The sequence below is a fragment of the Carlito syrichta genome, unplaced genomic scaffold, assembly GCF_000164805.1.
Source record: "Carlito syrichta isolate Samal-C Ts95f unplaced genomic scaffold, Tarsius_syrichta-2.0.1 Scaffold303214, whole genome shotgun sequence".
In the NCBI taxonomy this organism is placed as follows: Eukaryota; Metazoa; Chordata; class Mammalia; order Primates; family Tarsiidae; genus Carlito; species Carlito syrichta.
The window spans coordinates 348,284-372,924 of NW_007247310.1; the positions used below are offsets into that span (position 1 = coordinate 348,284).

A 24,641-nucleotide genomic window follows, 5' to 3' on the forward strand; every position below is an offset into this window, starting at 1 on the left:
CAGGGCTCCAGCGATCCTTCCGCCTCAGCCTTCCAAGTACCTGGAACTACAGGTGCACGCTACCACGCCCGGCTAATTTTTGATTTATTGTAGAGATGAGGTCTGGCCAAGTTGCCCAGGCGGGTCTTGAGCCCACAGGCTCAGGCAATCCACTCACCTCAGCCTCCCAAAGGCGCGGGATTACAGGCTGAGCCACTGAGCCCAGCTTCTTTTCTTTATTTCTATGTGGACTAGAGAGCCAAAAGGTTGGGGGTGAGAGGGATCTGGTCTATAAAGTAAACATGTTTTTTTATTCTAAAGTGAATGGACTTTTAAGATAATGTGTAATGGGTAGAGATAAAATTCCATCACCTGCAAAGAGGACCCACCCACATATGTTTTGCTGGCTGGTGTAGATGAACTATCTCACAGAGATCATACCATACACTCTCCTTTTCATTGGTTGGGCCCCCCTCCCCGTCCCTCCTTTCCTTCCTCCCTCTCTCCCTCCCTCTCTCCCTCTGTCTCTCTGTGTGTGTCTCTCTTTCTTTCTCACTGCCTGCCACCTGAAAAAAGAAGGGCAGGAGCGGTAACTCAAGCCTGTAACCCCAGCACTTTGGGAGGCCAAGGTGAGAGGATTACCTGAGCCCAGGGGTTTGAGACCAGCCTAGGTAACTTGGTGAGACCTTGTCTCTGCAATAAATCAAAAAATTAGCTGGATGTGGTGGTACATGCCTGTAGTTCTAGCTAGGAAGGCTGAAGTGGAAGGATCGCCTGAACCCAGCGGGTCGAGGCTGCGGTGGTCATGAGCATGTCACCACACTCCACCCTGGGTGACAGAGTGAGACTCAAATTCAAAAAAGAAAGAAAGAAAGAGTCTGGTCTCAGTGGCTCAGCCTATAATCCCAGCACTTTGGGAGACCAAGGTGAGAGGATTTTCTGAGCCCGCGGGTTCAAGACCAGCCTAGGCAACTTGGTGAGACCTCATCTCTACAATAAATTACAAAAACTAGCCAGACATGGTGGCATGCATCTGTAGTTGCAACTACTTGGAAGGCTGAGGTGAAAGGTGAAGGCAGGTCAGGGCTGCGGTGGCTGTGAGCGTGCCATTGCACTCCAGCCTGGGCAACAAGAGTGAGACTTCAACTCAAAAAAAAAAAAAAGAAAGAAAGAAAAAAGAAAGTGACTAGCTGACCCTGTGCTAAAGGACAGAGCCCGAGATTAAGCATTCCTATTTGAAGTCCAAAAGGCTTCAGAAGACTTGAGACAAGTTTGAGCAACAGATATATTTTTGGGGTTGAAGAAATGTTGATTTGCTCAGGCCTACCCCTCATTCTGGCTTTCCTTGTTTACTTTTCTCACTCTTGTCACCCAGACTGGAGTGTAGTGGCATGCTCACGGCCACCACAGCCTCAACCTGCTGGACTTAGGCAATCCTTCTGCCTCAGCCTTCCAAGTAATTGGAACTACAGACTCATGTCACCATGCCTGGCTAGGCCCTGGTGTGAATGGGGGGGACACCCTAATCCTAGCCCCGGCTACAATTCATCATTTAAAGGGTACAAGTCTGTTTTTTAGTATACTCACAGAGTTATTCAACCATCACCACAATCAATTGTAGCATATTTTCATCACCTTAAAAAGAAACCCTGTAGCAGTCATTCCTCTACTAAGCTCCCAGCCCTAGACAACTACAAGTCTACTTTCTATGTATTTACCTTTTCATTGATTCCATTTCATAGAAATGGAGTCATACAATATGTTGGTCCTTTGTAAGGGTTAATCCTCCCTTTTATTTTCCTTTCATTTTAATAGCTCAACTCAGCCTGGAGTATAGAACCTGGTAGTTATAGCCTCTAAATCTGTGATAGCTTTGGGTGTACTCAGCCATGAAAACCTATGCAAGTCCCTTTTTTTTCCCTGTCTTTCTCTCTTGGAAAATGATTAGACTGACTGCTCAGTTCCCCAGGGGCATGAGAAGAGTTAGCACAGTGATGCACAGATGAAAATGTAAATTCATGGAACTATTAAATACCTCCTTGAGCTGATGCAGAATTTAGCATCTAACATTTATGCTGTTCACTTGATATATGTGATATTCTTTTTTTTTTTTTTTGAGTGAGGGTCTCACTTTGTTGCCCAGGCTGGAGTACAATGGCACAATCACGACTCACTGCAGCTATGACTTCCTGGGCTTAGGTGATCCTCCTGCCTTAGCCTCTCGAGTAACTGGGACTACAGGCATGCACCACCATACCTAGCTAATTTTTAAATTTTTTTGTAGAGATGATGTCTTGCCTGTGTTGTCAAGGTTGGTCTCAAACTCCTGGGCTCAAGCAATCCTCTCACCTCGGCCTCCCAAAGTGCTGGGATTTGATATGTATAGCATTCTTTAAGTGGCAGAACTCTTTAAACCCTATATCAAATCACATTAGGATTTTTCTCAAGAGCCACATCCAGATTTATGCAGTTATATTTGTTGAGAGTAATAGCTTTAATTTTTACAAACATAAATTCTTGATATCCTGGGATATTTTATAAGCCAAAAATTTGGTGTCATTACCCTTGTCTGCCCCCCTTTCTTCTTTCCTGTCAACTCACTGTCCTGCTGCAGTCTACTCAAAGTCAGAGTGGGAGAGAGGCAGGAGAGGCGTTAGGGTGTCTCCAGTTACCATTTGCTGCGGTTACATTCCGTAAATGAGCAAGTGTTCTGCTATTTCCTTCAACCACTTGTTTTGAGAGTCATTTCAGTAAACTTTGAATTGATTTTCCCCAACAGACTTACCCCGAATAGATTTCAGCAGTATAGCTGTGCCTGGCACATCAAACCCTCGACAGCGCCAGCCACCAGGAGCACAGCAGTCCCACTCATCTCCTGGAGAAATAGCATCATCTCCTCAGGGCTTGGACAACCCAGCCCTGCTCCGAGACATGCTGCTGGCAAACCCTCATGAGCTGTCCTTGCTAAAGGAACGCAATCCACCCCTGGCAGATGCACTTCTCAGTGGAGACCTTGGTAAGCTCACAGACTTGGAGGGCTGTCAGACTGACCTGAGGGGAAGTCACTGTATCCCAGCAAATGTGGAGGCTCAAGCAACCCCGTGTCACATGGCTTATTGAACATACCCATTTGTTGTCTGGGAGAGGCAAATCAGTGCTAATGTCAAAGACTGAGTTGGCAACAGTGATAGAATTTTAGGACGAAATCCATCTAGACGAGCTTCCCTCAGTTTACTTTTTATTTCCTCATTATTTTTAGCAGCACATAACCCAGGTATTTATATTTTAGCCTGTTTAGTTAGATCTTCAATTAAAGTTAGGAGCCCCAGCAAGCCAGCTGATCCCAGTTGAAATGTTTTCAGTTATGGCAAACATGTCCCATGCCATCAGCCTGTATGGCTAAGTGGTAGCCCCTTGACCTCATCTACCACTAGTTTTCATGGGAGCAGGATTGTTGCCAGCAGCTTGTTTGGAGCTGTTTTTTTGGGGGGGGGGTTGTTTTTTTTTTTTTTGAGTTGGAGTCTCACTCTGTCATCCATGATGGAGGGCCACTACCCTCCCAGCCACCGTGGCCTCAACCTGCTGGGCTCGGGCAATCCTTCTGCCTCAGCCTTCCAAGTAGCTGGAACTACAGGCATGTGACACCATGCCCAGCTAATTTTTTGATTTATTGTAAAGATGAGGTCTTGCCAAGTTGTCCAGGCTGGTCTAGAACCCGCGGGCTTAGGCAGTCCTCCCACCTCGGCCTCCCAAAGTGCTGGGATTATAGGCATGAGCCACCGCGTCCGGCCTGGAGCTGTATTTGAGCCATTCTTTTATTAAATATAACGTTTGACTTTTCGTCATCTTTATGAATAGTTTTTTCTTTAAATTTCTCCCATTTCACTGTTCATTTAAGTTAAATTAGGTTACATTTTAAAACGCAACAGACACTTAATAACTAATTCCTCAATTGACCATTTTTTAAATCGAGGCACTATTTACCTTACAGAGAGAAGTATATGGATTTTAAGTATACAAAATTTCATTGACTTTTGACAGACTTATGTAACTTCAGTCAATATCCAAGACTCTTCTCTCACTCTAGGAAGTTCCATTGTGTTCCTTTCTAGTCAGTTTCCTCCTCTTGTAGGCTACTTATATATGGAATCTTAGAGTATTTACTTTATGTCAGGTTTCTTTTACCCAACTTAATGTTTTTTAGATCTGTCCATGTTGTGTGTAGTATTTCAGATGATCATTATCATGATTTCTTTATTTTTTATTTTTAACTTTTTTTCCTGTCTTATCTTCAGTGTGAGGTTTCTTTAATTTCTTATGTCAGCATATCTAATTACCAAAGACCATGATGATAGCATATGTAAATTACACTTTTATTTTATTTATTTATTTATGAGTTGAGGGTCTCACTCTGTCACCCATGCTGGAGTGCAGTGGCACGATTGCAGCTTGGACTTCTGGGGTCAGGTGATCCTTCTGCCTTAGCCTTCTAAGTAGCTGGTACTGTAGACGTGTGCTACTACGCCTGGTTAATTTTTTAATTTTTTGTAGAGACAAAGTCTCACTATGTTGCCTAGGTTGTTCTCAAAGTCATGGGCTCAAGTTTTTCCTCCCAAAGTGCTAAGATTACAGGCATGAGCCACCATGCCTGGCAAGTCTACACACTTAAGTGCACCACCATTTAAGTAATAGCAGTAGTAGATTCTTCTTGTAACATAACTTTGTAGCAAGCAGTGTTTTCTTTATTTTACTGCCAATTTGTCAGAACACACAAAATATAGGTAGACTGACCAGGCACATTGGGTCATGCCTGTAATTCCAGCACTTTGAGAGGCCAAGACATGGGATTGCTTGAGGCCAGAAGTTCTAGACCAGCCTGGGCAACATACTGAGACCTCATCTCTACAGAAAATTGAGAAATTAGCCAGGCATGGTGACACGCACTTGTAGTCCCAGCTACTTGGGAGGCTAGGGTGGGAGGATTGTTTGAGCTCAGGAGTTCAAGGTTACAATGAGTTGTGTTGGTTTCACTGTACTCCAGCCTAGGAGACCCTGTCTTTAAAAATAAATAAATAATAAAAAATTTTAAAAGATACAAATAGACTGACAGGAGCTTGCACTTAATCAATCTGGCTTAAGCAGAGTATGTTATAAAGGAAATGAAACTAGAAGAGGACAAGAGATTATGTAGTGCTTTATTTTGTTTCTAGGTATTAGGATAATGAGAGCAGAAGGGAGGGAAGCGTGGGGGCATTTACCTGCCACAGGGGTAGCCATTCTCCATTGATTTAAGTTGGAAAGTTGTTATCTTCAAGTAGAAACAGTATGATGGGTAACTTCTTAAGAGAATAAAGATTCTTGCAAATACTTTCTTTACACTAAATTTAGATGAAGTAGGCTTACCTTAGAATAGAAAGTAAATATAATTGCTCATTTCGAATAGTTTTTAGGCATCCTATCTGCATCTCTTGCAGTTGAATTTTGAGAGATTGTTTGATATGGAAAAGTACTGATGAAGAATGAAAATGTAATAGTACTTAAGATTTTTCTCCCTTATTTGTGCAGAGAAATTTTCCAGGGTTCTAGTAGAGCAGCAGCAGGACCGAGCCCGGAGAGAGCAAGAAAGGATTCGTCTCTTTTCTGCTGACCCCTTTGATCTTGAAGCTCAGGCAAAGATAGAAGAAGATATAAGGTAATGAGCTGCTGTTCATCTAAAGAATAACACTCAGAGAGTCCCAATTTCCCACACCGTAGGTCATCTGGCTAGTTGGGCATCAGCTGAGAGGTACTTTCCCTGTTTTGCAGTTGAGATAATGACTTCAGTCTTTTAGGCTGTTCTCTTTTTTTACATTTTCTGCACATTTTGATTGAACATTACAAAGGTAGGGCAACCCCCTTGGGTCCCCTCACACTGTGGGAGCTTTTCTGTCCTCTCAATAAATCCTCCTTTCTTACAAAAAAACAAAGGTATAGTTGTCTAACTTAGTGACTTTTTCTCTAAAACAATTTTTTTTTTTTTTTGAGTTGGAGTCTCACTCCATTGCCCAGGCTGGAGTGCAGTGGCATGGTCACAGCCACCACAGCCTCGACCTGCTGGGTTCAGGCGATCCTTTTGCCTCAGCCTTCCAAGTAGCTGGAACCATAGACGTGTACCATCATGCCTGGCTAATTTCTCTCTAAAATTTTAAGGAAGACCCCCCCCGACTGGTAGGCCCAGCAACATTAAAACAGCTCCAGGTAGATGACCCCAGGACTGAGCAGAAGTCCCCATCTGGTGAGACCAGGAGGCTGGCTACATATTGTATAGGCTGATAGGAATCTCTCTCCTTAGACATGTGGTATGAGTTCTGATTAAATCCAGGGCTTGAGCATGATTGGATTAGAGAGACTGTTCTGCATATGTGGAGCCTTGTAGTCCTAAGTCTGTGTTCCTTCTGCAGTTCTTACACTGTTACACTGACTACTGGACACATTTCCAACTCCTAATTTCTGCAGTGCAGTGATTCTCACCTAGGGCTGTAGTCAAATCACGTTGAGAAGTTTTTTTTTTTTTTTTTTAGTTGGAGTCTCACTCTGTCGCCCAGACTGGAGTGCAGTGGCCGCTCCCAGCCACCGCAGCCTCGACCTGCTGGGCTCTGGTGATCCTTCCGCCTCAGCCTTCCACGTAGCTGGAACAACAGGCGCGTGCTACCACGCCCGGCTAATTTTTTGATTTATTGTAGAGGTGAGGTCTTGCCAAGTTGTCCAGGCGGGTCTCAAACCTGCGGGCTCAGGCAAGAGAAGTTTTTCTAAATGCAGATGCTTAGGCTCTTCTCCCAAATCTGGTGAATCAGAATCTTCAGTTGTGGAGCCTAAGCAAATACAGTGATGCTGACACTGCCTTGGTCACGTTGCTGATCACAGCAGAATACGCTCCAGTCATTTCCTTTGAGTTAAAGGCCAGCTGCTTTTCCCCTGTAGGTTCTCTACATACAACCTCAAGTGACTCTTCCTGTAAGATTTGGTCTTTGTTGCTATTAGTGGAGAACTTAGAATAAGAAGAGCATAACTGTGATCATACTACTCTTAAGACTGAGTAGCCTTTTAGGGACTGTGTTACTTAAATGAAGCCTAACTTGGTAGTAACTCTGTCAGCTTGGAAGTTAAATAGTACTTTTTTAGTTTCTTACTTTTCTAACTACATTTGAAATCAGTGTAAATTAGATGCCAGATCAAATGACAGCACTAAGCTATTCACTTGTATTCTTGTTGATTGTGTCCCCACTAATTGTATTAGATATTGGGGAATATCGTTGAGAAAAATCTCACTAGTTAAATCTACCCAGAGAACTAGGAAGATGCTTGTGTTATCTGAACTAGGTCACATTGCAGCTAGAAGAGAGAATGGATATAAGTTTTTTGGTTTTTTTTTTTTTTTTTTTTTTTGAGTTGGAGTCTCACTCTGTCACCCAGACTGGAGTGCAGTGGCCGCTTCCGGCCACCGCAGCCTCGACCTGCTGGGCTCTGGCGATCCTTCCGCCTCAGCCTTCCAAGTAGCCGGAATTACAGGCATGCGCTACCACGCCCAGCTGATTTTTTGATTTATTGTAGAGATGAGGTCTCGCTGCCCAGGCGGGTCTCAAACCCGCGGGCTCAGGCAGTTCACTCACCTCAGCCTCCCAAAGGCGCGGGATTACAGGCTGAGCCACCAAGCCCGGCTGGTTTTTTTTTTTTGAGTTGGAGTCTCACTCCGACACCCAGGCTGGAGTGCAGTGGCATGCTCACGACCACCCCAGCGTCGACTTGCTGGACTCAGGTGATCCTTCTGCCTCAGCCACTGCGCCTGGCTGAATGTAAGTTTTAAAAATAGTTGCTAGGGGCTGGGCTCTGTGGCTCAGCCTGTAATCCCAGTACTTTGGGAGGCCGAGGCGAGTGGATTGCCTGAGCCCGCGGGTTCAAACCAGCCCAGGCAACTTGGCAAGACCTCGTTTCTACAATAAATCAAAAATTAGCTGGGTGTGGTAGCACACACCTATAGTTCCGGCTATTTGGAAGACTGAGGTGAAAGGATCGCCAGAGCCCAACAGGTCGACACTGGTGGCCAAACCCAGCAGGTCGACACTGGTGTGGCTGTGAGCGTGCCACTGTACTCTAGCCTGGGCGACAGAGTGAGACTCCAACTCAAAAAAAAAAAAAAAAAATGAATAGTTGCTAAGAAACAGGAGGGGTAGAAGGCATCATAGGCAATCCATGATACTGAGCTCTTGGAAAAAGAGAAGTGAAATGGAGTGTAATCATGTGGCTCATGATTCTTTCCAGGGATGGGGTAAAGGAAACAGGATAACATTTATTCTCAAACTCTTACCCTCAAGTGATCTCCCACCTCAGTCTCCCAGAATAGTGGGATTGCAGGTAGTGCATCCATTATTTTGAAGGGGAAAACTGTGTGCCTCTGAAGAGATTCTCTACATATGGTGTCTAGAATAACCAAAGTAACTGGTTATATCTCAGAGAATATTTTTTTGAAACTTATTTGAGTTGGAGTCAATATAAAATTAGGTTCACAATTAATCTTAGTTTATTTCTAAATTTAATAATATGCAATAGGGTAAAAGCTGTGCAGTTATATTAAGTGCCTATTAAAGTTTTATTTGAGCCAGGCTTGGTGGCTCAGCCTGTAATCCCGCGCTTGGGAGGCTGAGGTGAGTGGATTGCCTGAACCCGCGGGTTCGAGACCCGCCTGGGCAACTTGGCAAGACCTCATTTCTACAATAAATCAAAAATTAGTCGGGCGTGGTAGCGCGTGCCTGCAGTTTCAGCTACTTGGAAGGCTGAGACGTAAGAGTTGCTGGAGCCCAGCAGGTTGAGGCTGCGGTGGCCGGGAGCAGCCACTGCACTCCAGTCTGGGCAACTGAGTGAGACTCCAACTCAAAAAAAAAAAAAAAAGTTTTATTTGACTTGCTATACCAGTGATTGCACAGGCTACATATACATTGAGGTATAATAGCTTGTGTATTTACCTAACTTAACTAAATGAGGCTGCCCCTGACATTCTGAGAAATTAATATTTTATTATAGAATGGCTGATAAAGGCATCAGTTCAATTGAAGCAGAGTATTATTACAAAAAGGTTGGGCACTGTAGTTTAGAACAGTAGGTCAGCAGACTTTTTCCATAAAGGGCCAGATAGTAAATATTTTAGGCTTTGTAGGCCATACGATCTCTGTTGCTCATGTTCAGCTCTACCACTGTTGTGTGAAAGAAGCCACAGACAATAGGACAATATGTAAGTGCCTAGTGTCACTGTGTTCCTATAAAAATTTATTTACCCAGACTGGATTCAGTAACTCACTCACACCTGTGATCCCAGCACTTTGAAAGCCCAAGGCAGGAGGATTGTTTAAGCCTAGGAACTTGAGACCAGCTTGGGCAACATAGTGATAGCCTGTCTCTACCCCTAGAAATTTTTTTTTTATTTACTCAAACAGCAGGCTGTAATTTGCCAACCCCTGGTTTACAGTGTAGTTTACCCCAAATCTTGAATTTTGTTCTCTTATTGTCTCAGCCTTCAGGTAAGTTGCCCAGCCACTGACCTGGTTTCCATTGATGTTGGTAGTGTTAATGTTTTTCAGAGGAGATTGGGAATGAAGACATTGGTTGTTGGAGTGAGAACTCCCTTTTATATGCTTTTCTCATGTATTTCCTGCACCAAGTGAACTGTGATACATAGGTATAGTCTTAAATGGTAGACTGATGCATTTTTATAGCATTTGCTCTTATGTGAGCATTATATACCAAATACCTTATCCCTCTCAGCAACCCTGTGATAGAAATTATCCTCATTACAGATAAGAAGACCTAATCCTGGAGATGATGCTGCAGGTGCAGCACAAGTAGTTGGAATATTTGTGTATTCTGCTTGTAAACTCTTTTTTAATGCACTGGGCATAGGAAATGTACCAAGACACCCAGTAAATCCTCAGTTTAAACTTTAGCAGTCACGAATTTTTAACATTCTACCGGATAAACGGGGTTTTGACACTTGCTCTACAGTTAATTTTCTTATTTATTTTCTTATTTCAGAGCTTATAAAGAGCATAATTGTTTTGCATGAGGATAATTTTTATGCCTTTAGATTTTCTGCCAGCTGTGTATGTATTGCACTACTTCCTAGTAAGTCATCTGTTGAAGAATAGAGAACCAATTTTTTTTTTTTTTTTTTTGAGTTGGAGTCTCACTCTGTCGCCCAGACTGGAATGCAGTGGCCGCTCCCGGCCACCGCAGCCTCGACCTGCTGGGCTCCGGCGATCCTTCCGCCTCAGCCTTCCGAGTAGCTGGAATTACAGGCATGCGCTACCACGCCCGGCTGATTTTTTGATTTATTGTAGAGATGAGGTCTCGCTGCCCAGGCGGGTCTCGAACCCGCGGGCTCAGGCAATCCACTCACCTCAGCCTCCCAAAGGCGCGGGATTACAGGCTGAGCCACCGAGCCCAGCCCAATTTTTTTTATGAATCAAAGCTGATATCATTGGGGCAAAAAATATGTACATACCTGTTTTTGGTATTGTTACTTTGAGACTGATTTCTCTTCGTGGAAATAATGCTTTTGGTGTCCCTGGTCTTGGTCTGTTACAGGCAACAGAACATTGAGGAAAACATGACAATAGCTATGGAAGAGGCTCCAGAAAGTTTTGGCCAAGTAGTGATGCTTTATATTAACTGCAAAGTGAATGGACATCCTGTGAAAGCCTTTGTTGACTCAGGTGACGTCTGTCTTTTATGTCTTGGTTTCCCTCTCTAGCATCCTGGCCTGACATGAGGAAGGGCATCTCAAGTGTCCATTCAGGTAGCTGCTGTCCTTGGACTGCTAACCAATAAGCTCAGTAGTTATTATTCCACTTGCCCGTCTTCTTGTTGGTCATAGGTTTATTTCTTTAATCATTTCTTAACCAGTTTTATAGTTTGCAGTGTCTTTTTGATCTTACTAGCTCTTCTTATTGTGTTCTGAATTTCTTGGATACTTTTGCAAGAAATTGGGAATAAATTGGTTTAGAAAAAGGCACCATAAGGAGCTGCGTGGGTTATAGATCAGGCATTTCAGCCTGGCCTGTACACCAGCACTTTACCAGGATCTGGGAGGAGTGTGAGGCTGTACAGGGCATGGTTCTTGCCCTTAAAGAACTTAACAGACAGTGCTGGGCACAGTAGCTATACCTGTAATCCTAGCACTTTGGGAGGTGAAGGCTAGAGGATTGTGTGAGTCCATGGGTTTGAGACCAACCTGGGCAACTTGGCGAGACCTTGTCTTTACAATCAATATAAAAATTAGCTGAGCGTGGTAGTGCGTGCCTGTGGTTCCAGCTACTTGGAAGACTGAGGTGGAAGGATCACCTGAGCCCAGCAGGTCGAGGCTGTGGTGGCCTTGAGCATGCCACTGCACTCCAGCCTGGGCAACAGAGTGAGATTGCAACCTAAAAAAAAATAAAAAAGAAATTAACAGACAGATAAAGAGTCAGAGAGTTTCCCAGTTGAGTCGGTGCCTTTCCTCTCCCTAACAGCTCTTTGTTTTTTCATAAGACCACAGTGTGCAGCACTTTGGAGATGTACTACTGAGTAGTCTTATGCTTCTTAATTCTGGGTATCTCCCTCGAGGGAGTTGCATAGAACTTTTCATAGGCTTGCATAGAGAGCAGAGCAAAGGCCAAAAGAAGAGTCAAAAGTAAACCATACCCAGGTTTTATGACTCTGAGAAAATAATTATGTTTATGTTAACTGGCAAAGACAGGGGAGATCTCAAGTGAGAATTACTTGAGAAGAAAGAGGTTTTTTTTGTGTTTTGGTTTTTTTTTTGAGTTGGAGTCTCACTTTGTCGCCCAGACTGGAGTGCAGTGGCCGCTCCCGGCCACCGCAGCCTCGACCTGCTGGGCTCCGGTGATCCTTCCGCCTCAGCCTTCCAAGTAGCTAGAACTACAGGCGTGCACTACCACGCCCGGCTAATTTTTGATTTATTGTAGAGATGAGGTCTCGCCAAGTTGCCCAGGCGGGTCTTGAACCCGCGGGCTCAGGCAATCCATTCACCTCAGCCTCCCAAATGCTCAGGATTACAGGCTGAGCCACTGAGCCCGGCTGAGAAGAAAGAGTTTTATACCCATTGACTTTGAGATAGAAATGTCCAACATACAGGAATGTAGAGCTAGGATTCCAGGGAGAAATTAGAGCCAGCTGACTACATGTAATTGCGAAAGAAAATACTCTAGATGCCCTGGTCTTTAAAGGGGAAGAGGGTCTAATTGTTGGAGCAGAATATGGGGAGCTCACTTCTAGTTTTGGGGGAGACTGCAAGATATATTTTTTAAACAGTACACTTTAGACCGGGCTTGGTGGCTCAGCCTGTAATCCCAGTACTTTGTGAGACTGAGGCGAGTGGATTGTCTGAACCCGCGGGTTCTAGACCCACCCAGGCAACTTGGCAAGACCTCGTCTCTACAATAAATCAAAAATCAGCCGGGTATGGTAGCGTGCACCTGTAGTTCCGACTACTTGGAAGGCTGAGGCAGAGGAATCAACAGAGCCCAGCAGGTCGAAGCTGCGGTGGCAAAAAGCATGCTACTGCACTCCAGTCTGGGAGACAGAGTGAGACTCCAACTCAAAAAAATAAATAAATAGTGAACTGTAGTATCCCAAAGTTTGATATGAAAATAACTTCATAAAATGCATTAGATTTTCAGTAAAAACCACCTAGTGTAAAGTGATGCGTAATTTAGCATTGCCATCTGTAGATATGTGAGCATCATTTGAACTTTTAAGAGGTTCTCATTCCAGGTGTTTTTGCTTTCTGTTGATTAAGTTTTAAAATATCATTTAAGTTGGGTGCGGTGGCTCATGTGTTTAGTCCCAGCTCTTTGGGAGACAGAGGCGAGAGGATTATCTGCGCCCAGGGATTCAAGTCCTGGGCAATCTAGCAAGACCTTGCCTCTAAAAAAAGATATATTATTTAATTATTACATTGCAACAGAACATTCTTTGCCTCAGTGTTGTTTCCACATTGTGTTTCAGATTCCAGTGTGTAACTGGAAATTGAATGAAGCAGGTTAGAACACTTGCTAGGTAGAAATGATTTTCCAGAGACAAAGCCTTGGTGCTGTATTTTGAGTCTTGCCACAAATGTGGATTTTGTTTTCTTTTTTTAATCTGATGTTTCTCTTCTCATCCAGGTGCCCAGATGACTATTATGAGCCAAGCTTGTGCAGAAAGGTGTAATATAATGAGACTGGTAGACCGTCGGTGGGCAGGGATTGCCAAAGGAGTGGGCACCCAGAAGATTATTGGAAGGGTACATCTAGGTGAGCAAAAGGCACTGGGAGTTGCTGTCTTTTTGTAGAGTATTTGTAGGGCAGTGGATTTTCAAAATTTTGGAGGGTTTTCCCCTTTCTTTTGTGTGATCCAGCTAGCCCATTCCTAGACATTTTAAATCTTGTGTTCTATCGAAGCTATACATGTATGTTTTTGCTGGTAACAGAAAAACTGGTCTCCTATGCACTTCTACTTTCTACTCCTCAGAGATAATTACTTTCTTTCTTTCTTTTTTTTTTTTTTTGAGTTGGAGTCTCACTGTTGCCCAGAGACTGGAGTGCAGTGGCCGCTCCCAGCCACCACAACCTCGACCTGCTGGACTCCGGTGATCATTCCACTTCAGCCTCCCGAGTAGCCAGAACTACAGGCACGTGCTACCATGCCCGGCTGATTTTTTTTTTTAATTTATTGTAGAGATGAGGTCTCGCCAAGTAGCCCAGGTGGTTCTCAAACCTCCGGGCTCAAGCAATCCACTCACCTCAGCCTCCCAAAGCATGGGATTACAGGCTGAGCCACCGTGACGGTTGATAATTACTTTCTTTTTTTTGAGTTGGAGTCTCACTCTGTTGCCCAGACGGAGTGCAGTGGCCGCTCCCAGCCACGGCAGCCTCGACCTGCTGGGCTCCGGCGATCCTTCCGCCTCAGCCTTCCAAGTAGCCGGAATTACAGGCATGCGCCACCACGCCCGGCTGATTTTTTGATTTATTGTAGAGATGAGGTCTCGCTGCCCAGGCGGGTCTCGAACCCGCGGGCTCAGGCATTTCACTCACCTCAGCCTCCCAAAGGCATGGGATTATTATAGGCTGAGCCACCAAGCCCGGCTGATAATTACTTTCAGTTGCTGATTTCTTTTGGTAATTACCTCCTCTTTTTTTTTTTGAGTTGGAGTCTCACTCTTGCCCAGGCTGGAGTGCAGTGGCATGGGCATGCTCACAGCCACCGCAGCTTCAACCTGCTGGGCTCAGGTGGTCCTTCTAAGTAGCTGGAACTATAGGCATGTGCTACCACGCTTGACTGATTTTTTTGATTTATTGTAGCGATGAGGTCTTGCCAAGTTTCCCAGGCTGGTCTTGAAACTGTGGACTCAGGCAATCCTCTCACCTCAGCCTCCCAAAGTGCTGGGATTATAGGCATGAGCCTCCGTGCCTTACCTCCATTTTTCTGCATAACATGTGTATTTTGCTGTTTACTAATATGACTGTGTAAATGCTTTTGAGAACTGAGCCATCTAATTGAATATGATTGCTTTTCTTTCATGTCTAGTATTTTCTGTTAGAATTAATGATTGAGGCCAGGCTTGGTGGCTCAGCCTGTAATCCCAGCACTTTGGGAGACCGAGGTGAGTGGATTGCCTGAGCCTGCGGGTTCGAGACCCACCTGGGCAACTTGATGAGACCTCATCTCTACAACAAATCAAAAAATTAGCTGGGCGTGGTAGCGCGCACCTGTAGTCCCAGCTACTTGGAAGGCTGAGGTGGAAGGATCACCGGAGCCCAGCAGGTCGAGGCTGCGGTGGCCGGGAGCGACCACTGCACTCCAGTCTGGGCGACAGAGTGAGATTCCAATTCAAAAAAAAAGAATTAATGATTGTCTTTTTTTTAAAATTAAAAGACAATCATTAATTCTTTTTTTTTCTTGATCATTTGGTTTGTTATGTACTACTTATCCCATTTTCCTAGTTATATAAAACTCCTGTTGTTCATTTTTTAGAGACAGGATCTTGCTTTATCACCCAGGCTGGAGTGCAGTATTGCAATTATACCTCCTTGCAGCCTTGAACTCATGGCTTCAAGCAATCCTCCCACCTCAGCATCCCAAGTAGCTGGGACTACTCGCACCCACCACCATGCCCAGCTAATTTTATTTTTATTTTCTAGAGATGGGATCTCACTCTGTTGCCCAGATTGAACTCCTTGCCTCAAGCAATCCTCCTGCGTCAGTCTCCTAAAGTGTTGGGATTACAGGCATGAGCCACTGTGTACAGCCATAAATCTTTTTTTTTTTTTTTTTTTTTTTTTTTTTGAGTTGGAGTCTCTAACTGTCGCCCAGACTGGAGTGCAGTGGCCGGAAGTGGCCACTGCAGCCTTGACCCACTGGGGTCTGGCGATCCTTCTGCCTCAACCTTCCAAGTAGCTGGAATTACAGGCACGCGCTACCATGCCTGGCTGATTTTTTTTTTTTATTTATTGTAGAGATGAGGTCTCGTCAAGTTGCCCAGGCGTGTCTCAAACCCGTGGGTTCAGGCAATCCACTCATCTCAGCCTCCCAAAATGCGGGATTACAGGCTGACCCACTGAGCCCGGCTCATAAATCTTCAAGTAGGTTCAGGCACATCAGGTATTCTATTCATTTCATTTTATTGAAGATGCTTCTTCCCAAGCCTGAACTGGTAGTTCCAGGCCTACTTCACAGCTGTTGTTTTGGAATCTTCCTTAATCGTGCCCTGACGATTCCTTTTTCTTCTGGCTTGTGTTGAATGACATGAATCCCGTGTCTTCCTTTTTTGTCTTGCTCCTCGGTCTGTTGGAGTACATCTTCTTTTTTTTTTCTTTCTTTTTTTGAGTTGGAGTCTCACTCTGTTGCCCAGACTGGAGTGCAGTGGCCGCTCCCGGCCACCGCAGCCTCGACCTGCTGGGCTCCGGCGATCCTTCCGCCTCAGCCTTCCAAGTAGCTGGAATTACAGGCACACGTGACCACACCTGGCTAGTTTTTTGATTTATTGTAGAGATGAGGTCTCGCCAAGTTGCCCGCGGGCTCAGGCAATCCACTCACCTCAGCCTCCCAAAGGCGCGGGATTACAGGCTAAGCCACCAAGCCCGGCTTGGAGTACATCTTCTAGCATCTTCCTGAAAAGTGGCGCATGGGAATAAATTGAGACATTAGGTATCAGAACAATTTTATCCCCCTGCATTCTACCTAATAGTTTGGTTCGACTGGAAATCATTTTCCTTCACAATTTTGAGGCATTGTCCTTTTGATTCTCAGTGTTGCTATGTGATGCTCTGATTCTTGATCCTTTCTATGAAAAATTTCTTTTTATTAAAGCTTACAGATCTTCTCTTCTACCTCAGTGGATTTTTTTTCCTGTTTTTATTTTTGTTTTTGTGCAGGAGTCTCACTCTTTCACCAGGCTGGAGTGTATTTGCATGCTCAGCCACTGCAGCCTCGACCTGCTGGGCTCAGGCAGTCTTTCCACCTCAGTCTTCCAAGTAGCTGGAACCACAGGCTCGTACCCAGCTAATTTTATTTTTATATATATTTTTTTTTGAGTTGAAGTCTCACTCTGTCGCCCAGACTGGAGAGCAGTGGCATGCTCCCGGCCACTGCACCCTCAACCTGCTAGGCTCCGGTGATCCTTCCGCTCAGCCTTCCAAGTAGCTGGAACTACAGGCACGCGCTACCATGCCCGGCTAATTTTTTTTATTAATTGTAGAGATGAGTTCTCGCCAAGTTGCCTAAGCAGGTCTCGAACCCATGGGCTCAGGCAATCCACTCACTTGGGCCTCCCAAAGCGCGGGATTACAGGCTGAGCCACCGAACCTCGCACAGCTAATTTTTTGATTTATTATAGAGACAAGATTTTGCCATGTTGCCCAGGCTGGTCTCAAACTCCTGGGCTCAGGCATTCCTCTCACCTCCGCCTCCCAAAGTGCTGGGATTACAGGTATAAGCCACTAAACCCAGCTGACCTCAGTGTTTTTAGTTCCACGGACTTGACTGTGGATCTTTTCTCATCTACTATACTGTAGGATACTGATACTGAGTACTGATACTGAGTACTTTTAACCTTTTCAGTCTGGAAATGCATGTCCTTCAGTTTTGGGGACTTTCTTTGAATTATTCTGATGATGATTTCTTCCCCTCCAGAATGTCTTATTCAGAGAGGATAATCTTTTATTTTATTTTATTTTTTTGAGTTGAAGTTTCACTCTGTTGCCCAGGCTGGAGTGCAGTGGCATGCTCATGGCCACCCCAGTATAGACCTGCTGGGCTCTGGCAATCCTTCTGCCTCAGCCTTCCAAGTAGCCTGAATTACAGGCGCACGCTATCACACCTGGCTAATATTTTGTTTATTGTAGAGACGAAGTCTTGCCAAGTTGCCCGGGCTGTTCTCAAACCTCTGGACTCAGATAATCCATTCGCCTCGGCTTCCCAAAGTGCTGGGATACTGACTGAGCCAACAAGCCCAGCCTGAGGATAATCTTTGATCCTGGACTTGACCCCTACTTTTCTTCTCTTTCTTTCATTGTTTCTGGAGTTTTTTGTGGAATTTCTTTAACTCTGTCTTCTAACCTTTCTGTTGTGTTTTGTATTTGTTTGTATTTTATTTTAAATGGTCTTCATAAATACCTGGTGATGTTTGACATCTCATTAAAGAGTGGACCAACAGAAGGCTGTTGGGGAGATGACCTGGGTGGGCAGCCATAGCGCTTTGTGGTCTTCACTATAGGGTGATCTTGAAGTTGGCAGGGATAAAAAGGCTCAGTCAACTTTCACTTAATTCCCCTGGTTTTCAGGTTGCTTGTTCCGCCCCTGTCTTCCTCCATGCCTACCTACCTCTGTTAAGAGTGCCTCTGAGCCGGGCTCGGTGGCTCAGCCTGTAATCCCAAGTGCTTTGGGAGGCTGAGGTGAATGGATTGCCTGAACCCGTGGGTTCGTGACCCGCCTGGGCAACTTGGCAAGACCTCATCTCTACAATAAATCAAAAAATCAGCCAGGCATGGCAGCGCACACCTGTAATTCCGGCTACTCGGAAGGCTAAGGCGGAAGGATTGCCGGAGCCCAGCAGGTCGAGGCTGCAGTGGCTGGGAGCAACCACTGCACTCCAGTCTGGGTGACAGAGTGAGACTCCAACTCAAAAAAAAAAAAAAAAAAGAGTGCCTCTGGCCAGGTTTGGTGGCTCAGCCTGTAATCCCAGCACTTTGGGAGGCCCAGGCGAGTGGATTGCCTGAGCCTGCAGCTTCGAAACCCATCCAGGCAACTTGGTGAGACCTTGTCTCTACAGTAAAAAAAAATTTTTTTTAAATTAGCCGGGCATGGTAGCGCTCGCCTGTGGTTCCAGCTACTTGGAAGACTGAGGTGGAAGGTCGAGGCTGTGATGGCTGTGAGCATGTCAGTGCACTCCAGTCTAGGTGAAAGAGTGAGACTCCCACTAAAAAAAAAAAATGCCTCTGTTTCACATTCTGTAGAAAATAAACCTCTACTTTGTTGCTGAGGTAAAGGATCACCTGCCTGAGCAGAGTGCAAGAGAGGATGATGTCCCAGGGTTCACTGTGCCTGCACTGACTTCCCGCCAGCCCTTCTGCTCTGGGCCCACCTCTGCTTCTATTTGCAGAGATAACCGTGGCCAGTTTCTAAGTCTTTTTGGAGTTTTGTGTTGTTAATTGGGTTATGTTTTCTCTTATAACATGAAAGTATAGTTTTGATTTTTTTTTTTCCTTAAAGATTCCTATAAGTGAAACAACTGAATCAAAGGTTATGAATATTTTAAGGCTTTTACTATATTGCTACTAGTACCTATTTAGTTTATTAAGCACTGAATGATTATTCATCTTAATGTCCTATACTATTAAATAATATTTGTTTTCCCACTTAAATTTACAAATAAAGTCATTTCTTTTTTTTTTTGTTTTCTGAGTCGGAGTCTCACTCTGTTGCCCAGGCTGAAGTGCAGTAGCACGCTCACGGCTACCATAGCCTTGACCTACAGGGCTCAGGTGATCCCTCCACCTCAGCCTTCCAAGTAGATGAAAGCACAGGCATGTGCCACCACATCTGGCTAATTTTTTTATTTATTGTAGAGACCAGGTCTTGCCACATTGCTCAGGCTGTCTTGAACCCCTGAGTTCAGGCAGTCCTCTTACCTCCACCTCCCAAAGTGCTGGGATTACAGGCTTAAGCCACTGCACCTGGCATAAAGTAGTTTCTTGTAAGTTACTTTTCTTTCTTTGCAAGTTATAGTTTTTCCTACCCATTTGCCCCTTTTCCCCTTTCTTTTGAAATATATTTGTCTGTTTATTAGGGCCTTTGTGCTTTTTTTGATCCATGTATCGTAAGATAGTTTAAATACCTTATTCTCCTACTTTCCTAAGCACAGTAGGACTGAGTGTTGGGCAGGAATACCACAAACTGGTTGCTTCAGAGTCTGAGTTTTCAGATTTTTTTTATGATTTTAAATGAGAAGGTAACAGGAAGAGACAAAATAAGTTCCAGTTTCTTGTGTCCTTGTAGATGGATAAGATGTACAGTTGTATAACTTTGGCTATGATTGACATGAATAAACCCTTATGACAATAAGGAGAATTTAAGTAAAGGAGAACTGTGCCATGGAGCAGAAGACTCAGTATGTTGGGAGGTGGCAATTCTCCCATATTCATCCACAGAGCCATTGTAATATTAAAATCCTAATAGTTTCTTTGTGAAACTTGTTGTGCTAATTTTAAATTTAACACTGGCCCTTTTTGTAAGAGTAGGCAAGATACTCTAGAGTAACATCCGCCTTTAGCTATCAAGACCAAAGGGCTATCTAGAAGATACCACTAGAAGTATACCCATCATTATATGAACCTTGATAAATGAGAGAGGAAATCTTATTTTTTATTTATTTTTTTATTTTTTTATTTTTGAGTTGGAGTCTCACTCTGTCGCCCAGACTGGAGTGCAGTGACCGCTCCTGGCCACCGCAGCCTCGACCTGCTGGGCTCCAGCGATCTTTCCGCCTCAGCCTTCCGAGTAGCCGGAATTACAGGCGTGCGCTACCACGCCCAGCTAATTTTTGATTTTAGTGTAGAGATGAGGTCTCACCTGCCCAGGCGGGTCTCGAACTCGCGGGCTCAGGCAATTCACTCACCTCAGCCTCCCAAAGGCACGGGATTACAGACTGAGCCACCTAGCCCGGCTAGGAAATCTTATAGAGCAGTGGAGAAGGTTTCAGGAGATGGTGATGGGAGGACTGGGTATCCCTGTGCAGAAATGAATTAGAAATTGGACTTGACTCACACCACACACAAAAGGCAACCCAAGGTAGATTTGAGACGTAGATGTGGCTGGGCAAGTCTCACACCTGTAATCCCAATACTTTGAAAGGTGGAGTCAAGAGGATTGCCTGAGCCCAGAAGTTCAAGACCAGCCTGGGCAACATAGTGAAACTTTGTCTCTACAAAAACATTTTAGAAATTAGCTGGGTGTGCTTATATGTGCCTTGGAAGGGTAAGGCAGAAGAATCACCTGAGTCTAACAGGTTGAGACTGTGGTAGCCGTGAACGTGTCACTGTACTCCAGCCTGGGTGACAGAGTGAGCCTCCAACTCTAAATAAATAAATAAATTGATACATACATACATACCTAGAAGTGGAAAGGAAAGTGAGAACTTTTAGAGGAAAATATAGAATCTCTTGTGTAGGTAAGGGGTTCTTTAAAATATAAGGAAATGATTTGATATATTCATCCAGGCTGGGCTCGGTGGCTCAGCCTGTAATCCCAGCACTTTGAGAGGCAAAGTGGCTTGCCTGAGGCAAGTGGATTGCCTGAGCCCGCAGGTTCGAGACCAGCCCAGACAACTTAGCAAGACCTCGTTTCTACAATAAATAAACTTTAAAAAATAGCTGGGTGTGGTAGTGCTTGCCTGTAGTTCTGGCTACTTGAAAGGCTGAGGCAGAAGGATTGCCAGAACCCAGCAAGTTAACGCTGGGGTGGCAGTGAGTGCACCACTGCACTCCAACCTGGGTGACAGTGAGACTCTAACTTCAAAAAATATATATATATATGTATGTATGTATTCAACCACATTATGATTAAGAACTTTTCAGCCGGGTGCGGTGGGTCATGCCTGTAATCCCAACACTTTGGGAGGCAGAGGCAAAGAGGATTGCCTGAGCTCAGGGGTTCAAGACCAGCCTGGGCAATTTGGTGAGACCTCATCTGTACAATAAATCAAAAACTTAGCCGGGAGTGGTGGCGCACATCTGTAGTTCCAGCTGCTTGGAAAGCTGAGGTAGAAGGATCTCCTGAGCTCAGCAGGTAGGGGCTGCGGTGGCCATGAGTGTGCCATTGCACTTCAGCCTGGGCGACAGAGTGAGACTCTGACTCAAAAAAAGAATTAAGAACTTTTCATCAGGCTGTAATCCCAGCACTTTGGGAGGCCAAGGCGAGTGGATTGCCTGAGCCTGCAGATTCGAGACTCACCTGGGCAACTTGACAAGACCTCATCTCTACAATAAATCAAAAACTAGCTGGGTTTCCATTTACTTGGAAGACTGAGGCGGAAAGATCACCGGAGCCCAGCAAGTGGAGGCTGCAGTGGCCGGGAGCGTGCCACTGCACTCCAGTCTGGGCAACAGTGAGACTTCGACTCAAAAGAATTTTTCATCAAAAGACTTGGTAGGGAAAGTAAACAAATAAATAAAGGATTAATGGTCAAAATATACATACATGTGTGTATCGTCCAACTCAATAACTCAGTAAGAGCCGGGCTCGGTGGCACAACCTGTAATCCTGCGCCTTTGGGAGGCTGAGGTGAATGGATTGCCTGAGCCCGCGGGTTCGAGACCTGCCTGGGCAACTTGGCGAGACTTCATCTCTACAATAAATCAAAAATTAGCCGGGCGTGGTAGCACGCGCCTGTAGTTCCAGCTACTTGGAAGGGTGAGGCGGAAGGATCGCCGGAGCCCAGCAGGTCGAGGCTGCGGTGGCCGGGAGCGGCCACTCAGTCTGGGCGACAGAGTGAGATAGCAACTCAAAAAAAAAAAAAAAACCAAAAAAAACAACTCAGTAAGAAAGACAATGTAGAATTTACAGAAATACTTAAGCAGGCACTTGAGGAAATCCTAATGGTAAATATGTGCAAATTTTCTTAACTTTATTATTAATCAGGGAAATACAAAATAACTTGGCCTGATTAGCAAAGATTTAAAATCTAATAGCAATCCTTCACTAGCTTTTAAACTGATAATTGGTCCTACTGGATTTTAGTACTTGCCTTACTTGTTTGCATGCTTGGCCTTCATTTTGATTGATTGCAAGAAGTAAGTCATGAAAGATGGGTGCATTTCCAAAGCTTGCCTGGGGCTTTCGAAGTGAACATCAGTAACTTCTCTTCTTCTTGTGCTTTAGCTCAGGTTCAAATTGAAGGCGATTTCTTGGCGTGTTCCTTTTCCATCCTTGAGGAGCAGCCCATGGACATGCTTCTGGGACTGGACATGCTTAAACGGCATCAGGTAATTAATAGCTTTACTTTCTTTTTGCATCTGCTTTTTGTAACATGATTATCATTGCATCATTTCTGTTTGTTATGTATACTTGAAACCAGCAAGCATGACTTTTCAGACCTGGAAATGCCCTTAAATTGATTAAGTTGGCTGGGCTCGGTGGCTCAGCCTGTACTCCCAGCACTTTGGGAGGCCGAGGCGATTGGACTGCCTGAGCCTGCGTGTTCGAGACCAGCCTGGACAACTTGGCAAGACCTCTCTACAATAAGTGGAAAAAAAATTAGCTGGGCTATGCACACACCTGTAGTTCCGGCTACTTGGAAGGCTAAGGCAAAGGGATCGCCAGGGCCCAGCAGGTCAACGCTGGGATGGCCGTGAGTGTGCCACTGCACTCCAGCCTGGGCGACAAAGTGAGACTCCAACTCAAAAAAAAGATTAAGTTGTCATGTAAAGGTTGACATGACAACTTAAATCTCTCTGAGTCTGTCAAATCTTGCCTTATGCTTGTGATTGTATTGGATTCTGATTAGTGGGTTTTTTTGGTTTTTTGGGGGGAGGGTTGTTTTTGTTTTTTTTTTTGAGTTGGAGTCTCACTCTGTCACCCAGACTGGAGTGCAGTGGCTGCTCCCAGCCACCGCAGCCTCGACCTGCTGGGCTCCGGCGATCCTTCCACCTCAGCTTTCTGAGTAGCTGGAACCACAGGCGTGCTACCAAGCCTGGCTAATTTTTGATTCATTGTAGAGATGAGGTCTCGTCAAGTTGCCTAGGTGGGTCTCGAACCCGTGGGCTCAGGCAATCCACTCTCCTCAGCCTCCCAAAGTGCTGGGATTACAGGCTGAGCCACCGAGCCCAGCCTGATTAGTGGTTTTTTGATAATTTCCCGTAAAGCAAGTTCAGTAAATCTTTAGTATTCGATGCTGGTCAAACAGTACTTGGGAAGACCTTCAGGATCAAGGAAGATATACATGTAATGTTGGGAATGAAAGTGTTTATTTAGTACAGGGAGAATAACCAGTATATTAATTTACATTGGTATTTATCTTTCTATTCATGAAATGTACTTTAGGTCACTGGTCCCCAATCTTTCTGGCTTCAAGGGACCAGTTTTTGGAAGACAGTTTTTTCACAGATGGGCAGGAAGGTGGTTTGGGGATGAGTCAAACACATTACATTTATTGTATACTTTATTTCTATTATTATTGTAATATATCATGAAATATAGCATCACTGCCTCAGCATCACCTCAGATCATCAGGCATTAGATGCTCATAAGGAGTGCGCAACCTGGATCCCTCACGTGTATAGTTCACAGCAGGGTTTGCAATACTGTCTCTGATCAGATAGCAGGTAAAGCTCAGGTGGTAATGTGAGTGATGGGGAGCAGCTATAAATACAGATGAAGCTCTGCTCACCTCCTGCTGTAAGGCCTGATCCCCAACTAGAGTTGGGGTTCCCTGCTTTAGCTGATGATGCTTCATCATTGAAGAAGCAGTTAGTGTCTACTGCGTAATACATTTTTTTCACAATAGGGTTTATATCTAGTCAGTTTTTTTATGTCACTATTTTTAAAAATATTATTCCTCTAGAAGAAGACATATTGATAATAAGATATAGCATTCTAAATAAAAGGAATGAATGAATGTATGTACAAATGAAGCCTAATTTATTAACTTCTTGTTGTCTTTTCCTATGTAGTCATGGTATAGACCAGTAATACCCAACTTTATAGAATAAATCATATATGTATGCAACTGTTTTGTATTAGGTGGTTATAAATATACACAAGACAGGAGGATAGCATAAGTATGAAATAAAGAATTCTTTAGTAGAGATTGCCTTGAATATCTACCACTTTTGAGACCATTGGTATAGAGTTTAAATACAAGCTATTCCCTATCAATAAGTGAAAGAAGCACAATATAAGACTGCAAAAGGTATGATCTCAACTTTATAAGAAAAATTCATTTGTGTGATCCTAAAAGGTGTGGCTGCTAATTATGCCTTGCACTTTTCCAAATTTTGTACAATGAACATGTATTACATTTATAATCAGAAATGAACAGATTTTTTTTTTTTGAGTTGGAGTCTCACTCTGTCGCCCAGACAGGAGTGCAGTGGCCACTC

General features: G+C 44.4%; 1 protein-coding gene across 5 annotated transcripts in view; it reads left to right on the top strand.

Annotated features, from left to right (window-relative positions):
* LOC103260478 (protein DDI1 homolog 2) overlaps positions 1 to 24,641 on the top strand; it is a 49,945-nt gene that overhangs the window by 13,200 nt on the left and 12,104 nt on the right. For 2 of the 5 annotated variants that reach the window (XM_008058119.2, XM_008058121.1), the window contains exons 3-7: positions 2,759 to 2,995; positions 5,545 to 5,671; positions 10,594 to 10,721; positions 13,173 to 13,301; positions 22,423 to 22,526. In XM_008058119.2, the coding sequence (XP_008056310.1) occupies positions 2,759 to 2,995; positions 5,545 to 5,671; positions 10,594 to 10,721; positions 13,173 to 13,301; positions 22,423 to 22,526 (725 nt within the window). Of the gene's footprint in view, positions 1 to 2,758; positions 2,996 to 5,544; positions 5,672 to 6,168; positions 6,254 to 10,593; positions 10,722 to 13,172; positions 13,302 to 22,422; positions 22,527 to 24,641 lie in introns of those variants that run through there. The other 3 variants (XM_021712375.1, XM_008058120.2, XM_021712376.1) reach the window with 3 other exon arrangements.